Source organism: Bubalus kerabau, chromosome 1 (assembly GCF_029407905.1).
Source record: "Bubalus kerabau isolate K-KA32 ecotype Philippines breed swamp buffalo chromosome 1, PCC_UOA_SB_1v2, whole genome shotgun sequence".
NCBI lineage: Eukaryota > Metazoa > Chordata > Mammalia > Artiodactyla > Bovidae > Bubalus > Bubalus kerabau.
This window is the reverse complement of record NC_073624.1, coordinates 79,818,799-79,838,609: the sequence shown is the minus strand read 5'-3', so window position 1 is coordinate 79,838,609 and position 19,811 is coordinate 79,818,799. Positions and strand designations below refer to the sequence as shown.

General features: G+C 40.1%; 1 protein-coding gene across 1 annotated transcript in view; it reads left to right on the top strand.

Moving 5' to 3' along the window:
* The first annotated feature begins 1,726 nt into the window (after window positions 1-1,726).
* PTPRR (protein tyrosine phosphatase receptor type R) overlaps window positions 1,727-19,811 on the top strand; it is a 277,193-nt gene continuing 259,108 nt past the window's right edge. The window contains exon 1 of the mRNA XM_055580529.1: window positions 1,727-1,929. Within this exon, the coding sequence (XP_055436504.1) occupies window positions 1,872-1,929 (58 nt within the window). The 5' untranslated portion in view covers window positions 1,727-1,871. The remainder of the gene's footprint in view (window positions 1,930-19,811) is intronic.

Genomic DNA, 19,811 nt, shown 5'->3' with positions numbered 1-19,811 from the left:
GTGGTGGAGTGGGGAGAGTAAAGCTGCATAGAGCTCAATTTTCAGCACAGAAGTCCTGACAAGGTATACAAATACATTTCATTCTTTGCCTTTTTGCAACTAGTGGAGTGCAGTTCCTGGCCTCATCTCTCAGTGCTAGAGATGAAATAATTTATAAAGGAAATGATACTGCCCAGGCTCAGATCCTATGACATCCTGTCTAACTGAAACTCTTGTGGGTAGCATGTTTCCCATTAGTTGTCCCAGTTCACAGGGGATGGAGGAAGAAAGCATTGAAGAGATATGCAGTTCAATTCAACAAGCACTTATTCATACATCTTATTTACCCAGAATGACTTTATTCAATTTCAGTGATATAAAGATGTAGACGTTCTTAAGGCCCCTCAGCTGGGTTGTAAGATGAACCACAGATGAATGAATATAAAAGAAAAATATGTGATGTTGCTAAGCAAAGGTTGTGTATACATTCACATGTGGAAGAGAAATACTGTAATCTGGAGTTAGCCCAGGGCTTTCTGGAAAAATGAGATCAAGGTTAGACCTTAGCAAGCTTGAGTGTGGTAAGCAAGTGGGAGTAATACAGGAAGGGCCACAGTATCCCAAGACACAGAGGTAGAAAAGTCAGAGCTCCTGGGTTAATTAAGGGAGGGACTTCATGACCAGGAGTAATGAGCACCTGGACTAATAGAAGGATTTCCACACTCAATGTCCTCAATGAGGGGGATCAACACCTATATTAGACAGACTGCTACAGCCTTCCTAGGGACTCAGACTTGGACAGGAGGAGCCCAGTTACAGTGGTCATTCCATTACATTTTACCTTAGTAAAGTGGAGACAAAGGATAATTATCTCCAAAAAACAAAAAGATGTCTTCTTCTCTTTTGTTACATGGATATATCCTACTAGTCTCTAAGTATGGCCTAACTTAGGTCACTACGGTGGTCATAGGCTTTGAGCTTGAGTCTGGAGAAAGTTTAAAAACAGGGACCCCGCTGAAGACACGGGAGAGGGGGATCGTGTTAGAAAGAAGGCACCCCCAGGATGCGTGTTCACTACTTATACTCAGCAGGCTGCCTCATGACCTCTCCCCCTGGCAACCCTGCTCAGCGGAAGACACCTGTACTCTGTTCCCATGGGCAGCCTGGAGAGGTTGGCACTTGGAGGCCCAGAGAACATCAGCTCCCATCTATGAGCTATGTCCACGTGTAAAACAAGATTTGGGGAAGGGACAGGGTGAGTTGGGGGGCTGACACTTTCTTAGGCCGTCTCCTCTGGTTCCTCAGGTCAGACCCTCATCTGGTCCCACTCCCAGGTTTTGGACAGATACTGGATCCCTGATGACAGCCTCAACATGCTTCCCCCACACCCCCGCGCCGTGGAGCCTGCTCCCCTCGCAGCAACCGCTAAGACCCGGAGGAGTGGAATTCCACTTTGAAACTCTGTGCGTGCGGCGCGAGGGCCAGCACCGGGCATGCTCAGTCGCCGCGACGCGGTGGGGCTGCTGCTCGCACAGCTCTGGCCCCGGGCTCCAGGGCTGGCTCCCTCCACCTCCTCCCCCGCCCTCCCCACCCCCCAGCGGCTGCGGAGCTTCCAGAAGGCCGAGCTCTAGCGGCTCCCCGCGATCTCGGCCCCCGCCCAGCGCCGCCCGGCTTGCCGCCGCCTCCCACTGCTCTTTCTCCCCTCCTCTCTTAAGGTGGAGAAGCTGGTGCTTGCTTCTGTTCGCGCCACACACCGCTCTGCCAGCCCCAGCCCAGGACCTGCGAATGCCTCCGGGAGACCAGAGGACTCTCGGCGGGGGCTCTTTCCAACACCACTTTGCCTGAAGTGGGGTCGTGGCGGAGTTGCTCCTCCGCCGCTCAATGCAAACACTATGCGGAGAGCGGTCGGCTTCCCTGCGCTGTGCCTGCTTCTTAGTCTTCACGCTGCAGGTAAGGGGTTGCCCGCCAGAGCTGTGGATGCGCTAGGAGACTGCACATGCTCCAGGACTCTAGGGAAAGCTGGCTTCGCGAGGAAACCCTTAGAAAGGTAAAGCAGGACAGTACTGAAACGGTAGGGGCGAGGGAGTCCTGCACCTGTTGGAAGACTGAGGCCGAAAACTTAAGCTAAAATCAGCCCTTGATTTTTCCTGACCTCGTATGAACATTTTCAATGCGAATACAGGTTTGCTTCTTCCACCCCTCCCCTCCATCTAGACTCCCAGATTTTGTTTCTAAGCTCCGCACTTGACTGCCCGTTTTTCAGGAGGGCAGACAAGACTCCCTACTGGATGTAATATTTTCTACTGCAGCGGCTACTTCCGTAAGGTCTCTCGGTTTAGCGAGAGCTTACAGGGATCCATTGGCTGTAACCTGATGGACCACATCTCTGCCCCAACGATCAAAATACACGGTTCCCATTAACGATGCCACTCCAGGCTCCTTTGGCCCCAGCTCTTGTCAGTCGAATATTCTAAACCAATAAGACGGACGAAAGCTTTAAAATAGGACCCTCTCTTCTCTTTCAGCATCACGGTCAGGTTCCGAGGGCACCAGACAGAAAACCAATCACAGTTTCAAAGCTGACAACCGCAGGGTAGGCACTGTCCCTGGGACGGGTTTGATGAGGTATAGAAAGGAATGACAGTGAGACTGGTTCCCAAATATAACTATAGTTGATATCAGAACCAGTATCAGGTTTCGTTTGGAAGCAAACCTTAGGAAGTACCTGGGGAATTTTACATAAAATGTCGCTATACACCCTGCTTTTTGGATACATGCAGCCTCGATCTGATGCAGGGACTTGCTGGACTGAATCCTTTATCATTTTTACACACACATGAACCAAAATAAAATATGGTAGAGAGATTTTGGGAGCCCTACTGCGACAGCAGTTGCCCGTGCAATATCCCTGTAGCAATCAAAGACCAGGTATTTTCCCCGAGTTTGCCTGTCATCCAATCACACGTATTCATTCATTTTTCCAAGCAATATTTTATTGAGTATATACTACAGTCCGGAGATAGTGTGTAAAGATAATGGATACAAAATTGACATTTTAGGGTATCTTTTAAAAAGAGTGTGGGTGAGTCCTTTTCTGTGTAGGCAATAGTGAGAGTGAAAGATGGTACTTCCTTATTTCTAGCTAATGCTATTTTAATGTATTGTGAATCTCTTGAACAAGTAATGTATAAGAACATTCAGGCTATAATTAAGTACCCATGTTAATTGTTATAATTATGATGTTATATTGTGGAATTTTCAGTAGTTCTTTAGCACTTTGAAAACTAGGATGTAGCTATGACATGGTCATTAAATTATTTGCAAACAGTTGTAGTAAATCCTTTTATTACTGCATACAATTCTTTAATATCAAAATTTGAAATGAAAACATACACATTGGGTTGAATTTTATTTACATTATTGTTTTATTATAGCCCTGACACAAATAGCTATTACCAAAAATATCCTCATTTCCTATCAAATTTAGGAATGACTTGAACTGATCTATGAAAAATATTAGTGTTGTTATTTTTAAAACTAATATATAACATTTCTAAAGATAATATTTAATGTATCTTGAGTAATTATAACTTAAAAGCTATAAACAACCTTAAAACTAAGCAGGTGGAAAACATTTATAAATTTGTTGTAGGTGAACATTTGGGATGAGGAAATAGAGGACTTTTGTTCATCAAAAGAGAAACCTAGAAGTCTGTAGCCCTAGATTATACCTGGAGCTCTGCCAAAGGGTGTATTACCAAGACAAACCAATCCAACTCTACTTTGATTTCTTAATTTGAAAAAAAAAAAAAGGAAGATGATTAATCAATTGAATTTAGTCACAAGGCATTGAAGGCTATCTCCAGATTTAAGTTGCAAGATGCCATATAGAAATCAATTACATTCATATTTTTAATGTAGTGCTTTTGATAGGTGTTTTTTTCACAGCAGATTGCAAGTTTAATATTGTGGTTGTCTTGCCAGTTTCATTTTGAATGCATTTTAATTTAAACAGCAATTTGTGGGTCACAAGCTGTCATCAGATTAAAATTCATCACAGTTATCTAAATAACATTGTTAGGACTTTTCATTAGAACTTAGATGAATCAGCTTTCTCGATCTCAGCTCCTGTAGACTGGGGTAATAAAAAAGTGAGTGAGTGGAAGGACAAAGATCAAGAAGTCAGTGATAGTCTCTACTTGTTGAATAGTCTCATTTGGCTTCTCTTACAGAAGGCTTTCTTCTCAGGAGGAAAGTGGGCTTTATAAAGAAGGAGAATGAATTCTATGTAGTCAAGCCTCTTTGGCTGAAAAGCTCATTGATCTGTTTGGTTGTGCCCCGGGTACCAGCCACTACTTTATGCTGGCAGAACTGATGATAGGTTAGACCTCTTTCAGGATGGGAGAAATTGGCTGCCAGGATGTGAGTGCTCTTCGTAGCTATACTAGAAACCGTTAACTTCCATAGTCATTCTCCTAATGGTAAAGTAGCAAACTGTTTTCACCTTGAGTGCCCTCTCCAACTGTTTGGTCATGATTGCCCGAGTCACTATGCAAAAAAAAAAAAATTCTGACCAACCCTGAGTTCTGATGACTTAACAGGGACAAGTATTGCAATCTGTTTGCAATGTCTATGGGAGCAAAAAGAGGAAGAGGGGTACAATGCTGTGTAATTAACATCTCTAGGTAAGATAACTGTAATGAATTACTGAGCATGGAGTTTATCAGAGAACCTGGACTCAACTCTATCCATGGCAACTGATTTTCATAGACCTTCTTAACAGAAAAAGTGATAGTTATTGTTCATCCAGCTGCTTACTATACAGGGGAGAAAACTATGATTCAGTAAATATTATTACTTTAAAGTGCCAGTTAACAGTATAGTGAGGGTAAAACCCCGATGTTTCCAGGCCTGTGATTGCACTCTATATAAAATCCTACAACTCTTTGGGAGGCCACCATTGAGATAGTGGTGCCAGATTCTTTTTCCCTAATTGTCCTCATTCCTTACACCTCTGTGAAGCAACATAATGTATCAACTTTACTAGAAAAGACAACTACAAGCTACCCAATGATTTGGATGGTAACATAATTATGTGGAAGAGCCACAGATAGCTTATTTCCTTCAGTGTTTCTTCTCTTTCTTTGCCCAAAGAACTATGGAAGATGATGTTTATTGATAATATTTTAGTTACAAAGGAGTAAAAGTCTTGGGATATCTTGAAGATTCTCATGGGAAAGCTTTCTTTTACCTAGTGCATGTCTTGCTAAAAAAACACAAGTTGATTTCAATGCATTATTCTCTCTTCAAGCTCTGGAAATGGTTATTTCAAATTTCTGTATGGTTCTTACTACCTGCTTTTCTGGATGGCACAGGGACTACCTTCAATGTATATTCTGACGATGCTTCTTCATTCTCAGAGAAGTGCCTAGTCAGTTTCTCTAGTCTTTGAGAAGCAAGAGTTCCTGTGATGGAACTAAGAGGATCAGGGAAGTCATTGGCAGAAACACCATCCTCAAAAGAAAGGATAGGAACTTCCCTGGTGGCCCAGTGGTTAAGAATCTGCCTTGCAATACAGTGAACATGGGTTCAATCCCTGATTGGGGAACTGAGATTCCACATGCCATGAAGTGACTAAGCCATGCAGCGCAACTACTGAAGCCCGTGTGCTCTAGAGCCCCTGTACTGCAGCTAAGACCCAATGTAGCCAAAATAAACGAATAAAATCTTTTTAAAAAAGAAAGGGTAGACAGATAGGAAAATGATATTTTAAGATATCTTTTCTCAATGAAGAGTCCCTTAGAGTTCCAGAATCAGTTTTTCACTCAACATAGTTCTTACACTGGCCAGGGTTCTGCTCTATTCTCTCCCATATTACCTCTCTGATATCTCTCTGCTTTCCTCTTTTTTGTCTCTCTCCAGCTACAGTGGTCTCCTCCCTATTCCAAGAAGACACCAGGTGCTTGCCAATCCTCCCGAAAAGTTTTATTTCTTTGCCTGAACTATCCTTTCTCCATATTTCCATGGCTTAATCCCTCAATTTTCAGTCTTTGTTCAAAGATCACTTTCTCAGTGAAGCCCTCATTGACTATCCTAATTAATATTTCATCACCCCTGAAATCTTCCAATATCCTTCCTTGGTTAAGTTTTATTATTAATTTTATTGAAGTATAGTTGATTTACAATGGTGTGTTAATTTCTGCTTTATAGCAAAGTTACTCAGTAACTCATACAGATACTCTTTTTCATATTATTTTCCATTCTGGTTTATCACAGGATATTTAATATATACAGTTATAGTTCCCTGTGCTATATAGTAGGACCTTGGTGTTTCCCCATTTTATACATACTAGTTTGCATCTGCTAATTCCAAGCTCTCAATCCTCTCCCCCACATTCCCTCCCCCTTGGCAACCACAGATCTGTTCTCTATGTCTGTTTCTGTTTCCTACATATGTTCATTTGTGTCCTATTTTAGATTCCACATATAACCCCTGATAGCTCAGTTGGTAAAGAATCTGCCTGCGATGCAGGAGACTCAGGTTCAATTCCTGGGTCAGGAAGGTCCACTGCAGAATGGATAGGCTACCCACTCTAGTATTCCTGGGCTTACCTTGTGACTCAGCTGGTGAAGAATCTGCCTGCAATGCGGGAGATCTGGGTTTGAGACCTGGGTTTGATCCCTGGAGAAGGTAAAGGCTACCCACTCCAGTATTCTGGCCTGGAGAATTCCATGGACTGTATAGTTCATGGGGTCACAAAGAGTGGACACAACTGAGCAACTTTCACTTTCACTTTTCAGAAGTGCTATCAGGTTTTTGTCTATTTTGTTTACTGCTATTTCTATAGCAGATCCTGCCCATCCCAGCACTGGGAGAGGAGCAGTGCCTGGCATAAAAGCTGCTGAAGCTTAGATAAATACATTGAATAAATAAAAACAACACAGTAATATTTCTAGTCTCCTCTTTTAGCATTAATTTCTTCTTGGCACTCATGCAAGGCACCTAGTCAGCTTAGCCTCTTCCAGAATGGATTTCAGCAGAGCTCATTTACCCAAAAATTAAGTTGCTCCCCAGAAGTCTCACATACCCAAGGGACATACAATCTCAAGCAGACTTTGCTACTTTGGGAAATGAGGAGCAACTGGGGATGGGCTTTAACTATTGATGAACTCAGTGGCAAAGTCCTCCCAACTGATTGCCAGATGCTGAAAGAGCCCAAATGCCTTGTTGGTTGGCTATATTTTTAATTCTTTGTAAAGTGCTTTATACCTATGGGAATGACTATGGTAATGTCTGCATCTTTAGCATATAAGAAGATAGATGTATGTATATTTGAGACCACACATTCCTAGAACCATGGAGACTGCTTAGTCTATTGGAAATCACACCCTGACTAGCACCTTGTAAAAATTCTGGGTTGTATTATCCACAACCCAGATAATAATAAATGTATTATCTATCATTCACATTTCTTCTCTGTTTCTCTTCTACTTTTCTACCAACTCTAATCTTTTCTTCTTAATTTTAAATTTATTTATTGATTGATTGAAGGACAATTGTTTTACAGGATTGTGTTGGTTTCAGCCAAACATCAACATGAGTAAGTCATAGATAAACGTATGTCCCCTCCCTCCTTCCCATCTTCCCTATCCCACCCCTCTAGGTTGTTACAGAGCCCCAGTTTGAGTTCCCTGAGTCATACAGCAAATTCCCCAACTCTAATTATGGTTCAACATAGTTAAGGTGGTAATTTATCTTTTCCTTATCAATGAATATTGAGATTAGATTAAATCTAATTTTGAAAATTCTCATTGATTCCCATGGATAGCCACTGGTTTCCTCAATAGCTTCTCTCTTATCTAACTAGTCATTTCTCAGTTGCACTTTTAGGTCTTTCTCTGAGCATTCTTTAATAGGTTAGTGCTCTGTAGACTTCATGTGTCCTATGTCTTTTTTCCTCTCTTATCCCTGTATACTTTCTCTGTGGATGTTTATATTCAGGCCTACATAGCAAAGTTGAAATCCATATTTCTATCTCAGATATCTCTCCTGCTCTACAGTCCTATCGCTACAATTACCTAGGAGTCATTGGAGATCCCACAAGTATCAGGAATCTGGCTGTTAATGCTCAGCACTTCCCATAACAACTGCTTTTATTTCTATATATTCTATCATTGTGAATAACATGAGAGTCCCCCACAGTCACCCAAGCCTGGTAAAACTGGAAAAAAGCATACTCGATCACATTCTCACTTTGTATTCTCTAATACAGCCATTTCCTTTTCCCTTAGGGTAAACTCAAACTCATTAGCATGGGGAAGTCTTTTACTATCAGGTATTTCCCAACTCCATCCTTATTTCCTATCATCATGTTCTGCTTTGCCCACTGTTATACTAAAAGCAAATTTCATTGATTTGCCATGCCTCTCATCCTTTTCACATACTGTTCTATTTATTTTAAGTATCCAACTCTGCTTTGTTTTCTAGATAATTTTTCTCCAACTTTAAATCATAGTTGAGCATTGCCTACTTTGAGAACCCTTCCTTGAACCCCATCTCATCCAACTAGCTTTCCTAGGTTTTCCTTTGAGGCCCTGTATATTTCACTATTACTGCTCTTAACCTGAGTTTTTTTTTTTGAGGACAATAAGAGAATTGTAGCTTTTATCTCTGTATACTAATAACATATTAATAGAACTGTGCTTGTTATCCAGTATACCATCAAAAAATGTTGCATTCAATAAATATATTCAGGATGTATTTGGCAAAATAAATTTTGATTAATTTATATTTACAAAGAGATTATATCTCACTTTCATGATCATAAAGAGTAGAATTGACTTTACTACTGCCCTTTCAATCCAATATATATTTACTGGTTACAAAGCAGTGGAAATGGGACAGAATAGCTTTCATTTAAACATATTCTGTTTAAGGTAAGTTTGTGTTCTGCGAGCATGATGCTTATTCTAGTCGTGTGTGTTGAACTTGTCCTAGATGGATAGACATTCCTATATGATTTTCTAGTACTACTTTAGGAATGGGAGTGAGATGAATGAGTTTATTTTAAAGAGATAAAATAATTAGACAAGATACATAACATGATAGCTGTGCATTAAAGAATGAACCCAGAACCCCTAACTCTGATTACTGATCAGCTATCTTGAAATAACAAACATGAGCCAACTACACATTTAAAATCAGGTGGGAGTTTGAGGCAGTGTATTCAATAAGCAGAAATAAAAAATAATCCAACCTTCCTTTGCTCCCCCTACCAAAATCCAAACCATCACAGAAAATTTCTGAGTATTGGATGGTTTTATACAATTTTTCTCTTTTTTATGTATAGATAAAGTCTTTATTAAACCTTTATGGGAGCTATGCTTTTACTTGAAGAATGGAGAGTGGTTGATGAATAATAAAAAGTCACTTCTTCTGAGATGATGGGGTCACACATCAAAAACTCATTTATTGCCATTATTATTAGTGATAACATGGATGTTATGTTTCATGGTAAGTATATTGTTAAATCTCTTAAAAGCTATTTGTTAAGTCTAGTTCAAAAGGTAGAGAAAGCCATTTTTCCCTTTAAAGATCCTACTTGGCCATAAATGCATTCTTCATCTTCAAAGCACTTACAAACGCTGACACACTTAGAGTAGCTTTGATATTTCGCAACACAAAGGATTTTAATAGCTTGAAACATTTTAATGGTAAAATATTATTTTAAGATCAGGTTTCCTAATTCCTGCTCAGCAAATAATGTAGCTGTAAGTGTCTACTACTGAGATATTTGCCACAGAATGACAATTAGCAAATTTATGTTGTGGATAGTAGCACTTTCCATTTAGACAATTTTCTACTTATAATGACAATCTAGACTTTTCTCATTGATTTCATTTTATTAAGTTGTTGATATCCATGAAAATTTCAACCACAGGGACCAACAACAAAACAAAACTGTTTACCTGAAACAGCAGTCTAGATCAATATGTCTAATTACACTGAAGTAGATGCCAAGTTCTGGAGAAGGCAATGGCAACCCACTCCAGTACTCTTGCCTGGAAAATCCCATGGACGGAGGAGCCTGGTAGGCTGCAATCCATGGGGTCGTGAAGAGTCGGACACAACTGAGCGACTTCACTTTCACTTTTCACTTTCATTTGTTGGAGAAGGAAATGGCAACCCACTCCAGTGTTCTTGTCTGGAGAATCCTAGGGATGGGGGAGCCTGGTGGGTTGCCATCTATGGGGTCGCACAGAATCAGACACGACTGAAGCGACTTAGCAGCAGCAGCAACAGCAGATGCTAAGTTCAGTAGGGGCATGAACTATTTTCTGTCTTAGTTCAGACGTGAAGCAATGTCCATTTACTGGATGTGCAGAAGGGCTTAAGACAGCCTAAACTACTGTTTCTTTGAAAAAGAACAGTGAATGAGCACAGAGTAAGATTATCTCACAGTGATTTACTGGCCTATACAGCAACATGTACAGAGTAAAACTCTTCTGCTATATCACTACAGTAGTGATTCAATTCCTAACTGAGACTGGAGGGGAAATGAGGCGATGTGCATAACTACACAAAGTCAGCTCCCAGTACTGGGATACTTTCACTTACCTGGGGAAGAGGCTCTATACAAACTATGCCAAACATTATATCATGATGAGTTAGTCTGCAAGGCCATCAATCTATAAATATAAATTTATAGATTGTGATTTTAAAGTAATTCACTTTCTTGGTCTCTTGTTGATTCAAGACAGTATTTTTATTCTCCCTGGAAGAAAATGAAATAGCTTAAGCAGAAAAGTAAAGAGAAAATTGAAATAAAGGAGAAAATGCCATATTTTTAGATAATGCTTAGCAGAGTACTGTAGCAGTTAAGAGCATGTATATGGTGATCAGTTTCAAATGCAGTCATGGTCACTTACTGTCTCTATGGTGGTTTAGTCCCTATTTTGTGTCCGACTCTTGCGACTCCATGGACTACATTTCCCAGGGCTCTGTCCATGAGATTTCCCAGGCAAAAATATTGAAGTGGATTGTCATTTCCTTCTCCAGGGAGGATCTTCCTGACCCAGGATTTGAACCTGGGTCTCCTGCATTATAGGCAGATTCTTTACCAACTGAGCTATGAGGGAATCCCTACTATCTCTCTATAACTTGGAGTAAATTGCTTGATCTTTCCACATCTCAATTTCTTCTTTTAAAAATGGAGACTATGTATTATAGAGTTGTTGTTGTGTGTTAAATAGGATAATGTAATGTAAAATAGACTGTGCTGTCTTAGTAAGTGCCATGTAAGTGTTAGGTATTATTTGACTAGGGGTGGGAGAGATCAGATGCTAAATGATCAACCAGTATCTTGGAGCAATTTCTCATTCTTTTTGTATTTGAGCCAATGCTAGAGAAGCATACATGCCCAAGAGAGATTCTGCATTCCAACCTATTTTTCAGTTGGATCTTATCTGCATAATTCCTCTTTCTTTGGTCTGAGCCTACTAATGGGCAGGTTTGTGATGGATTTTGAAGCTTCAAAGCATCCACCTATTTCTTCTGGCCACTGAGAGGCTGAAGAGAGCCTGGCCAGGCCCAGGATGTCAGATCTCATTCTCCTAGTCCCTCTTCTACACCCCACACCAAACCCCTCAATAAAATAGTTTAACATACTTCTCCTCCTCCAAATTCACCTCTCCCGGAAGTCTCTCTCCTAATGCCTTACCTATAAGCATCTAAATGTATTATCTATCTATCATGTCTTCAGCAAATCCTTATTTAAGTGAATATATTAGTAAAATGCAAATTTTGGGGGGTAATTGAAAATAGATAACCTTTTCACCTTTTCCTAAACACCATAGGTCTGAAGTATCTAGTTCTTATTGCACTGTGTTGCTTAGCAGATAGCCCAGACTTGTCCTAGAAGCTGCCTCCCTAACTAGTCTCACTAGGCACAGATGCAGAGTGAGAAGTTCAGACGTGTGACCAAGGCTGAAACTCATAGCTCTAAGAACCTCTTTTAGGACTGCTGCCCTCTACTTCTCCTCTACTGACTGACTGACACTCTCCTGCTTGCTATTTGTAGCCTATGGAACTTCTAGATCATTGGGCTCTAGTCCACATGGAAGGCTGCCCATGGTTCAGTGGGCACTGGAGAAGATAGGAGTGTTTGAACGTAAAAGGAAAGCAAGCAGGGACATGGAGGTGGGAAGACCTTTTATTGGAGATTGTCAAGCACAGCCTTCACCTGTTCAAGGGACAACTCATCACTCCCTAATACCCAGACCTTGCTACCCAGCCCCACTTGATCTGAGGATTCTATCCTGCTGATTTTATCTCAGGTGACCTACCATGTATAGCTCCAGTCTGGCTCCCTGGGAGAGCTGCAACCCATCAGAAAAATCAGAATTCAACTATGGAAACTTTTTCATGGTGCTAACCTCCGATATGCAAAGTTAGGTTCGTGGTGGGTTGGCTGTTTCAGTACCTCTGAACACTCCATGGCAGTTAAGAAGCTCCCTAGGGGAATTCTCACAGGTGCTCACAGGTCTGGTCCAGTTGGGCAGGGCTCTTGGCATTCCTGGGTCCCTCTGTATCTACAGAGCATCAAGATTCCTCATCAGGTGTCCACTGGTCCTTTCTGAGTGGCTTATTTCTTCAAAATGGGAGTGGCTGATTCTTAGAGAGCTTGGATTATAACATTTATCAGGCTGTTTGTAATTTCTAAATCTGAACATTAACTGAAGCTATGAAAATATAACATAAGGGTCTCCTCTTTAGATAAACATTGGATTTATAGGGAAGAGACAAATAGATTTCATTATAAGAAAAGAAGGAAAATATAAATGACTATTTCCTAAATTCCTGTGATGTGCTAAGTGTGAAAGTGTTAGTTGTTCAGTCATACCCAACTCTGTGTGGCCTCATGGACTGCAGCCCAGCAGGCTCCTTTGTCTGTGGAATTCTCCAGGCAAGAATACTGGAGTGGGTAGCCATTCCCTTCTATTGAAACCAGGTCTCCTGAATTGCAGGCAGATTCTTTACTGTCTGAGCCACCAGGTCTATTTAATCCCTATGACGTACCAATGTCTATCCTAAATGCTTTCTATAGTATAATCATCTCACCCTTTAGGATAGAAAGTTTGTTTGAAACGGTATGCTTGTACTACAGAAACCGCAAAAATATACTCTAACTCATGTAGCAGAGTAAAAATAAAAAAGTTAAGCTCTAGAATCTGACTTCCTGGGCTGGAATCCCATCTCTGCTGTTTACTGTTTAAATTCTCTGTGCTTCCCTTTTCTTATCAGAATAAAAGGCTAATACCATGGTAACTACCTCATAGGGTGGTTTAAGGATTTAAGGAGCTAATTCATAAGGCCCACAGCATGGGGCTGGAACACTGCATACATTCAATGGCAATAGTTGTGAGAAGTATCATATTAGTATGTGAAAACTTTCATTGGTCCTGTATTTCAGGTTCCATACTTGAAAAGGAAAAAGTGTGCACATTGACTATTGCCCATTAAAAAGAAATTCACTCTGAAGCCTTCTTTTGTGAAGAGTCCCTGCCATGAAAATCTAATTTTTGTACCTCCATTAAAAAGAAAATACTAGTAGAACTTTTGCCTTATGAATTAAAAATTGCTCATAACTAGTAAGCTTGTGTTGGAAGCAATGAATGCTGTTTTCCAAACTGGAGAACATAAGGGAAAAATAACTCCATAGCCAGCAGAGGTGCTACAATTATGGGCAACCTCCCTCTGGTAAAGACCTTAAGTCTTAGGTTTGGGGCAGAATTTGTAGTATCACCCATCCTTCTGTCTCACTCTACAAACTCTCTGAATTCACAACATCCAACAGGAGCCAAAATATCCCACTTCTAATGTTGAACCTTCTGCATGTCCACGGACACCTTGCAAATTCTGTGCATTGCATGGTTTCCATACTCCACTGTGAGAGCCTTGCCCATATATACACACTTGAGGTGTGTATGTGGGAGGGGAGGGAGTGGGCTTCATGAAATCAGATATGCATTCTGTGGATCAGGCAACCCACCTCCCCTAGCGTTAAGTTCTGCTGAGTCGACCATAAATTCACCATGGGTACAGAGTCTGTGCCTCCAAACCAGTCCTGCCCTGAGCCTGAAGCAAAAGTGCTTTGGGTCTCCCATACTTCAGCCTAAGGCATCAGCCCCCGCTGCTGGCAGCCCCTCCCCTGCTCCCCCCACCCTGCCCTTGACGTCTTGAAGCTCACTCTCTGGAGCTCTGTGCTCAAGCTGAATCTCAACCTCCTGCCTTCTCCTTCCTCTCCACCCCAATTAAAGTGTGTTCTTTTTACTTCCCATTGCAAGAGAGGTCTCTCCTCCACTAGCACTTTTTTAGGAAAGATGTGACACAGTGATCTACTCCTGATAAAAATAGCTGTTAATTGTGTGGTCTTTCCCTAGCAAATGTTCATTTTTTTTCAAAGAACAGTGAAAAAAAAAAAAAAGTGTCTTCTGAGGAAGCAGTACCTTTGACCAGTGGTGTTAATTTCAAGTGATGGATGAAGGGACCAGGACAGGATGGAGTAGAGGTGTTGACCTGAAGGACCTACCAAGTGCCCTGTGCTCCTCAAATCCCTAAATACAGGCAGAGGAACACAGGACAAGATTTCTGCAAGTGGCCACCATGGATCTCCTTCCTTACTGTCTATAGTATCATTACTGGGGCTTCCCACGTATAGCTAGTGGTAAAGAACCTGCCTGCCAATGCAGGAGACTTAAGAGACACAGGTTTGATTCCTGAGTCAGGAAGATCTCCTGGAGGAGGGCATGGCAAGCCACTCCAGTATTCTTGCCTGGAGAGTCCCATGGACAGAGGAGCCTGGTGGGCTATAGTCAATGGGGTCATAAAGAGTTGGACACGACTGAGTGACTGAGCACAGCATACCATAGTGTCATTACTATGAAAATATTGTAATTTTTATATGTTCTAATATTAATTTTGCTATTTTTAAATATAATTCCTAATCTTCTATGAGAATTATTCTTAAAACAGATATTTTTCTTTTTCTTGCAATTGAAGTACAGCTTTCAAGTCATTTGGAGAATTCTACTATAAAAAAGATGATAATAGTTTATAATCTCTATATTTATAAATAGCAATATTTTAAATGCTTGCATAACAATGAGGCATAAAAATTATATTTTACAAGTGTATTTAGAGCTTTATCACTCTATAAATGCATATGGAACTCAATTTCTATGATTTCTGCAGAGGCTAGTGTTACTTAGCTTTCTAGCTATATGATCATTTTTCCCCACTTTTGCATTTCCCAAGAGGGCATATCTTGATGAAGATCTTCTCTTAACTGCTGTGTAGAGTTGAAGAGATAGTAGCTTTCACTCTTGTCAACCTCTCCTCCAAGCATCTTTCAACTCAGTTCTTCAGGAACTAGGGAGCATCTGACTGCTTCTCTTGAGCCAATATAAATCTCACTTCCTCCAGCAGAGTCCAAGGCCGTGGTCTTAATTTCACTTCTTTATGACTTCTGTCTAGTCACACTGCCCGAAAGGGTGCTGTCCTAATTGTATTAAATTTCACTCTGTAATACTAATTTATCAGATGAAACATATGGCTACTAAAGCTGGGCAAAACCCAGGAAGTATGAAGTCCTTTCATTATAATTTTACCACCGGCACATGGCACACAGTGGATATTTGCTGAAATGACTGTCTATTTCTGTGGCTTCCAGATAGAGTTTTCTGTCGTGCAGCTCAACTTTGGATGGAAGAGATAAATAGGAAGAATGGAGGGACTCCCAGAGTAGTTACAGTGGGCTCTAAGTGGGAGTAGGAACCACATTAGTTCTAACAGGATATTTGAGGAAATATGAAGGAGTCTTTATATTAAAGAGCATGCAGAAAAAGTTGCAAGATGCCTTAATAAAAATCTTTCCTTATTGTTGTAAGATTCAGGCCCTTTCCTACATAGAAAAAAATAGAAGCAGTTCTATAAAAATAAGACGAGTTACTGTGGGTTTTTTTTTAATTTTTATTATTGATATACTAAATATATCACTGGTCAAACACTTGAAGCATTTAAATAATATTAGAAGAAGACATAGAGCTTCCTCATGGAATTATGTTTTTATATCCTAGAGACTAGGGCATATACTAGATTTTAGGAAAAAATATTTCTGGAAGGGAGTGTTCTTTTGGTAACAAGCTCTTTTACCGAAAGGGAGGGCCTTTTGGTAAATCATGGTAATCATGGGAGGGCCCATGATTGTTTAAAATTTTTATATATATAATTCAATTAAAATTTATAATTGTTATCTTTTAGAAACAATGGCTCAGTGGGTAAAGAATCTGCCTGCAATGCAGGAGACTCGGTATACACGAGTCTCCACCCCTGAATCAGGAAAATCGCCTGCAAAAGGAAATGGCAATTCACTCTTAATATTTTCACCTGGGAAATCCCATGGACAGAGGAATCTGGAGGGCTCCTGCATGGGGCTGCAAAGAGTCAGACACGACTAATAATGCAGCACGCACACATTATTTTACTTTTTATGATTCATTTACTGGTCTGAAGATGAACTTTTTTTTTAATCAAATTGATTATTTGGTATCAGGATACAAAACAAGTGTGTGCACATATAAATATATGCATACATAATATAACACGTGTTGTAAGAACATAACTAAGACACAAACTGAATTTTGCAAAATTAGCTTTATGTTAATATATATAGACAGAGCCACAATGGAATTTTCAAAACACTAATGTACCTTGCTAATAAGACATGAGTGAGTGCCTGTTATACCTGGAAGGTTATCCTAATGTACCTCAGTTGCCGCATCTTGGGAAGGCTGTGTTTGTTCACCAAGAAGATTCAGAGTTGGTTCTGTGGGTGCTTCTAACTGGAGATTAGTGCCATGGTGACTTCATGGGTTAGCATTAACAGTAGTAAGTAGTATTACAGAACAACTGGAAGAGTTGTTTTAATGTTAAACTCCTTCCATCCAAGGATAGCACTTCTGAAAATCCTCCTTTAAGTTCCCAAAGAGTCCTATATTGTTCTTATGGAAAAACTTATCTCTTTAGAGAAAAATCAGTGCCATGTGAAATCTAACTGAATTGAGGCTCACTTTAAAGAATGTACTGTACTCTCTTATAAAGTACATTTCTAATCTGGTTGTAGACCTGTAATACAAGAACCACCTTCATTTTCTGATGAGAAAACAGGCTCAGAGAGGTTGAAGACCGTAACTCAAGTTCTGATAGACGGGGTGTGGTGGTTGTTAAAGATACAATCTAGGTCTCTTATCTCTTAAACCACTGCTTTTTTTTTTTTTTTTTTTTAAGCATGTTTCTTTCCTTTCTCAGTTCTATTAATTGGCATTTTCTAAATAAACTTTTACTGGTACTTATGTATTTTTAACTTTTCCTGAGAGGCATTTACAAATCAAATGAGAACCTTGTCATAGCTCATGTAGAAATTCCCAAGAGATTTCCTTGATGTTATCTATTTGCATCTCCTTTCTAGAGAAGAAAGTGCTGGCAATCTTTGAAAAACAACGATTGTCCTTTTACAAAATAATCAGAAAACAAAGTTGCCCTTTTTTGATTGTTCACTTTTTCAGGTCTCTTTGGTGACCACTGTTTCATCCTTTGTTTCTTTCCCAACTGACAATGATTTGCTGCTGCTGCTAAGTCGCTTCAGTCGTGTGACCCCATAGACGGCAGCCCACCAGGCTCCCCCGTCCTTGGGATTCTCCAGGCAAGAACACTGGAGTGGGTTACCATTTCCTTCTCCAATGCAGGAAAGTGAAAAGTGAAAGTGAAGTCGCTCAGTCGTGTCCGACCCTCAGCGACCCCATGGACTGCAGCCTTCCAGGCTCCTCCATCCATGGGATTTTCCAGGCAAGAGTACTGGAGTGGGGTGCCATTGCCTTCTCCGGACAATGATTTAAACAGCTGCAATCCATAGGATTTATTCTGAGAGGGTGTATGTGAGATCATTCTACCTTATACATCCAGAGTTACCAAAGTTGAATTTGAAATAATGAATCATAATGTACATAATCATAAAATCACATTGTGATTTTACATATTTTCTCTTTCCTTTTTTATGGATCTCTTCAGAGATTATCAGGGTCATATCCAGAATGAAATTTCAATTGTGGAATTTTATGACCATCAAAACTGGTTATTGTCCCGTAAATGCCATTCCTATGATAAACGTACTTTTATTTTAAATGCAGTTAAGTATCTTTGACAAGCTAGTCACTGTTCTTTGAGGGAGCTCTGTCCCTTAGAAATTGAAAAAATTGTCACTGAGCTCTCAGTGAAGATGAGGAATCTTATTACTTATCTCATATCTACTTTCTTTTTCATTCCTTACAAGAAGTTTTTTCAGTCCTTCTCAATTCTCCTGGAACCTCCAATCTTCGCTCTCTCATCCTCTCTTATGAGATAGCTTCATCTCCTTCATGGATAGAATAGAAACTGTCCCAAGAAAACTTGCTCAACTTCCACTGCCAAATCCATCAGTTAACATCCTTCATCTTCCTGCCTCTCCTGTATCCCCATATTATAATGGAAGAAATCCCTCCCTCCAATCCAAGGCTCATCCCCCTGACTGTACTCTGGATCCCAACTCCTCCAGTCTTCTGGGGAGGCTCAGTCTACTGATTATTCCCTCTGTTTTTTCTTTTAGTGATATTTCCAACCACTCCTTCTCAACTAGCTCTTTCCCTTTAAGGATTAGATGTACTCTGCTGCTGCTGTTAAGTCATTTCAGTCATGTCCGACTCTGTGCGACCCCAGAGACGGCAGCCCACCAGGCTCCACTGTCCCTGGGATTCTCCAGGCAAGAACACTGGAGCGGGTTACCATTTCCTTCTCCAATGCATGAAAGTGAAAAGTGAAAGTGAAGTTGCTCAGTCGTGTCCGACTCTCTCAGACCTCTCCTATAGTGAAAAAAAAAAATCCCTCAACCCTACTTTCCCTTCCTGTTAATACACTGCTACTCTCTTATCCCACTGAAGTTTGTTGCAAGAGTTGTTATACATGTTATTTCTCATTTATCTCCCACTTGATCCTCAATCCAATTACGTCTAGCTTTCTTCCCCCTCAACTCTGAAATTACTTTCTGTACATTTATCAATCATTTGTGAATGAGATAGATAAACATTTAGTGATGAGAAAAGATGTTTTGATACAGTATTGAGTGAAAAAGGTAGCTTACAAAGCATAATATAGCATAATCTATTGCCTTTATTTGGAGTATAGTGCAATGAATTTTAACTTATCTATAGATTTATGTAATCATATTGTATACATAAAAGTTCAGTCACTCCAAAGAACTCCTTCATTCTACTCCCCCTGCTTCACAATTGATAACCTAATAACCATTGATCTAGTTTTTTCTTTTCAGTATTAGTTTTTGCTTTTCAAGAATGTTCTATAAATGGACTTTCTGCAAGTGTCTTCCTTTCCTCAGCCTAATGCCTTTGAGAGTAATCCAAATTGTTTTGCAGATCAATACTTCATTTTTTTAAAATTGATGAGTAATGTTCCATTGTATAGATGTATCGGTTTGCTTTCTATTCATCAATCGAAGGACATTTGAGTTGATTCCACTTTAGAGCAATTAGGCATAGAGTTGCTGCAAAAGTTTGTTTACTGAGTATCATTAGTATTTTTCATTTTAGCAATTCTAAGAGGTATGTAGTGTTATCATATCACAGTTTTAATATGCATTTCATTACTGGGGTAATATTCATGTGCCTCTGCCATTCGTGTATCTTTGATTTTGTGTCTGTTCAAATCTTTAGCCTAGTTTTAA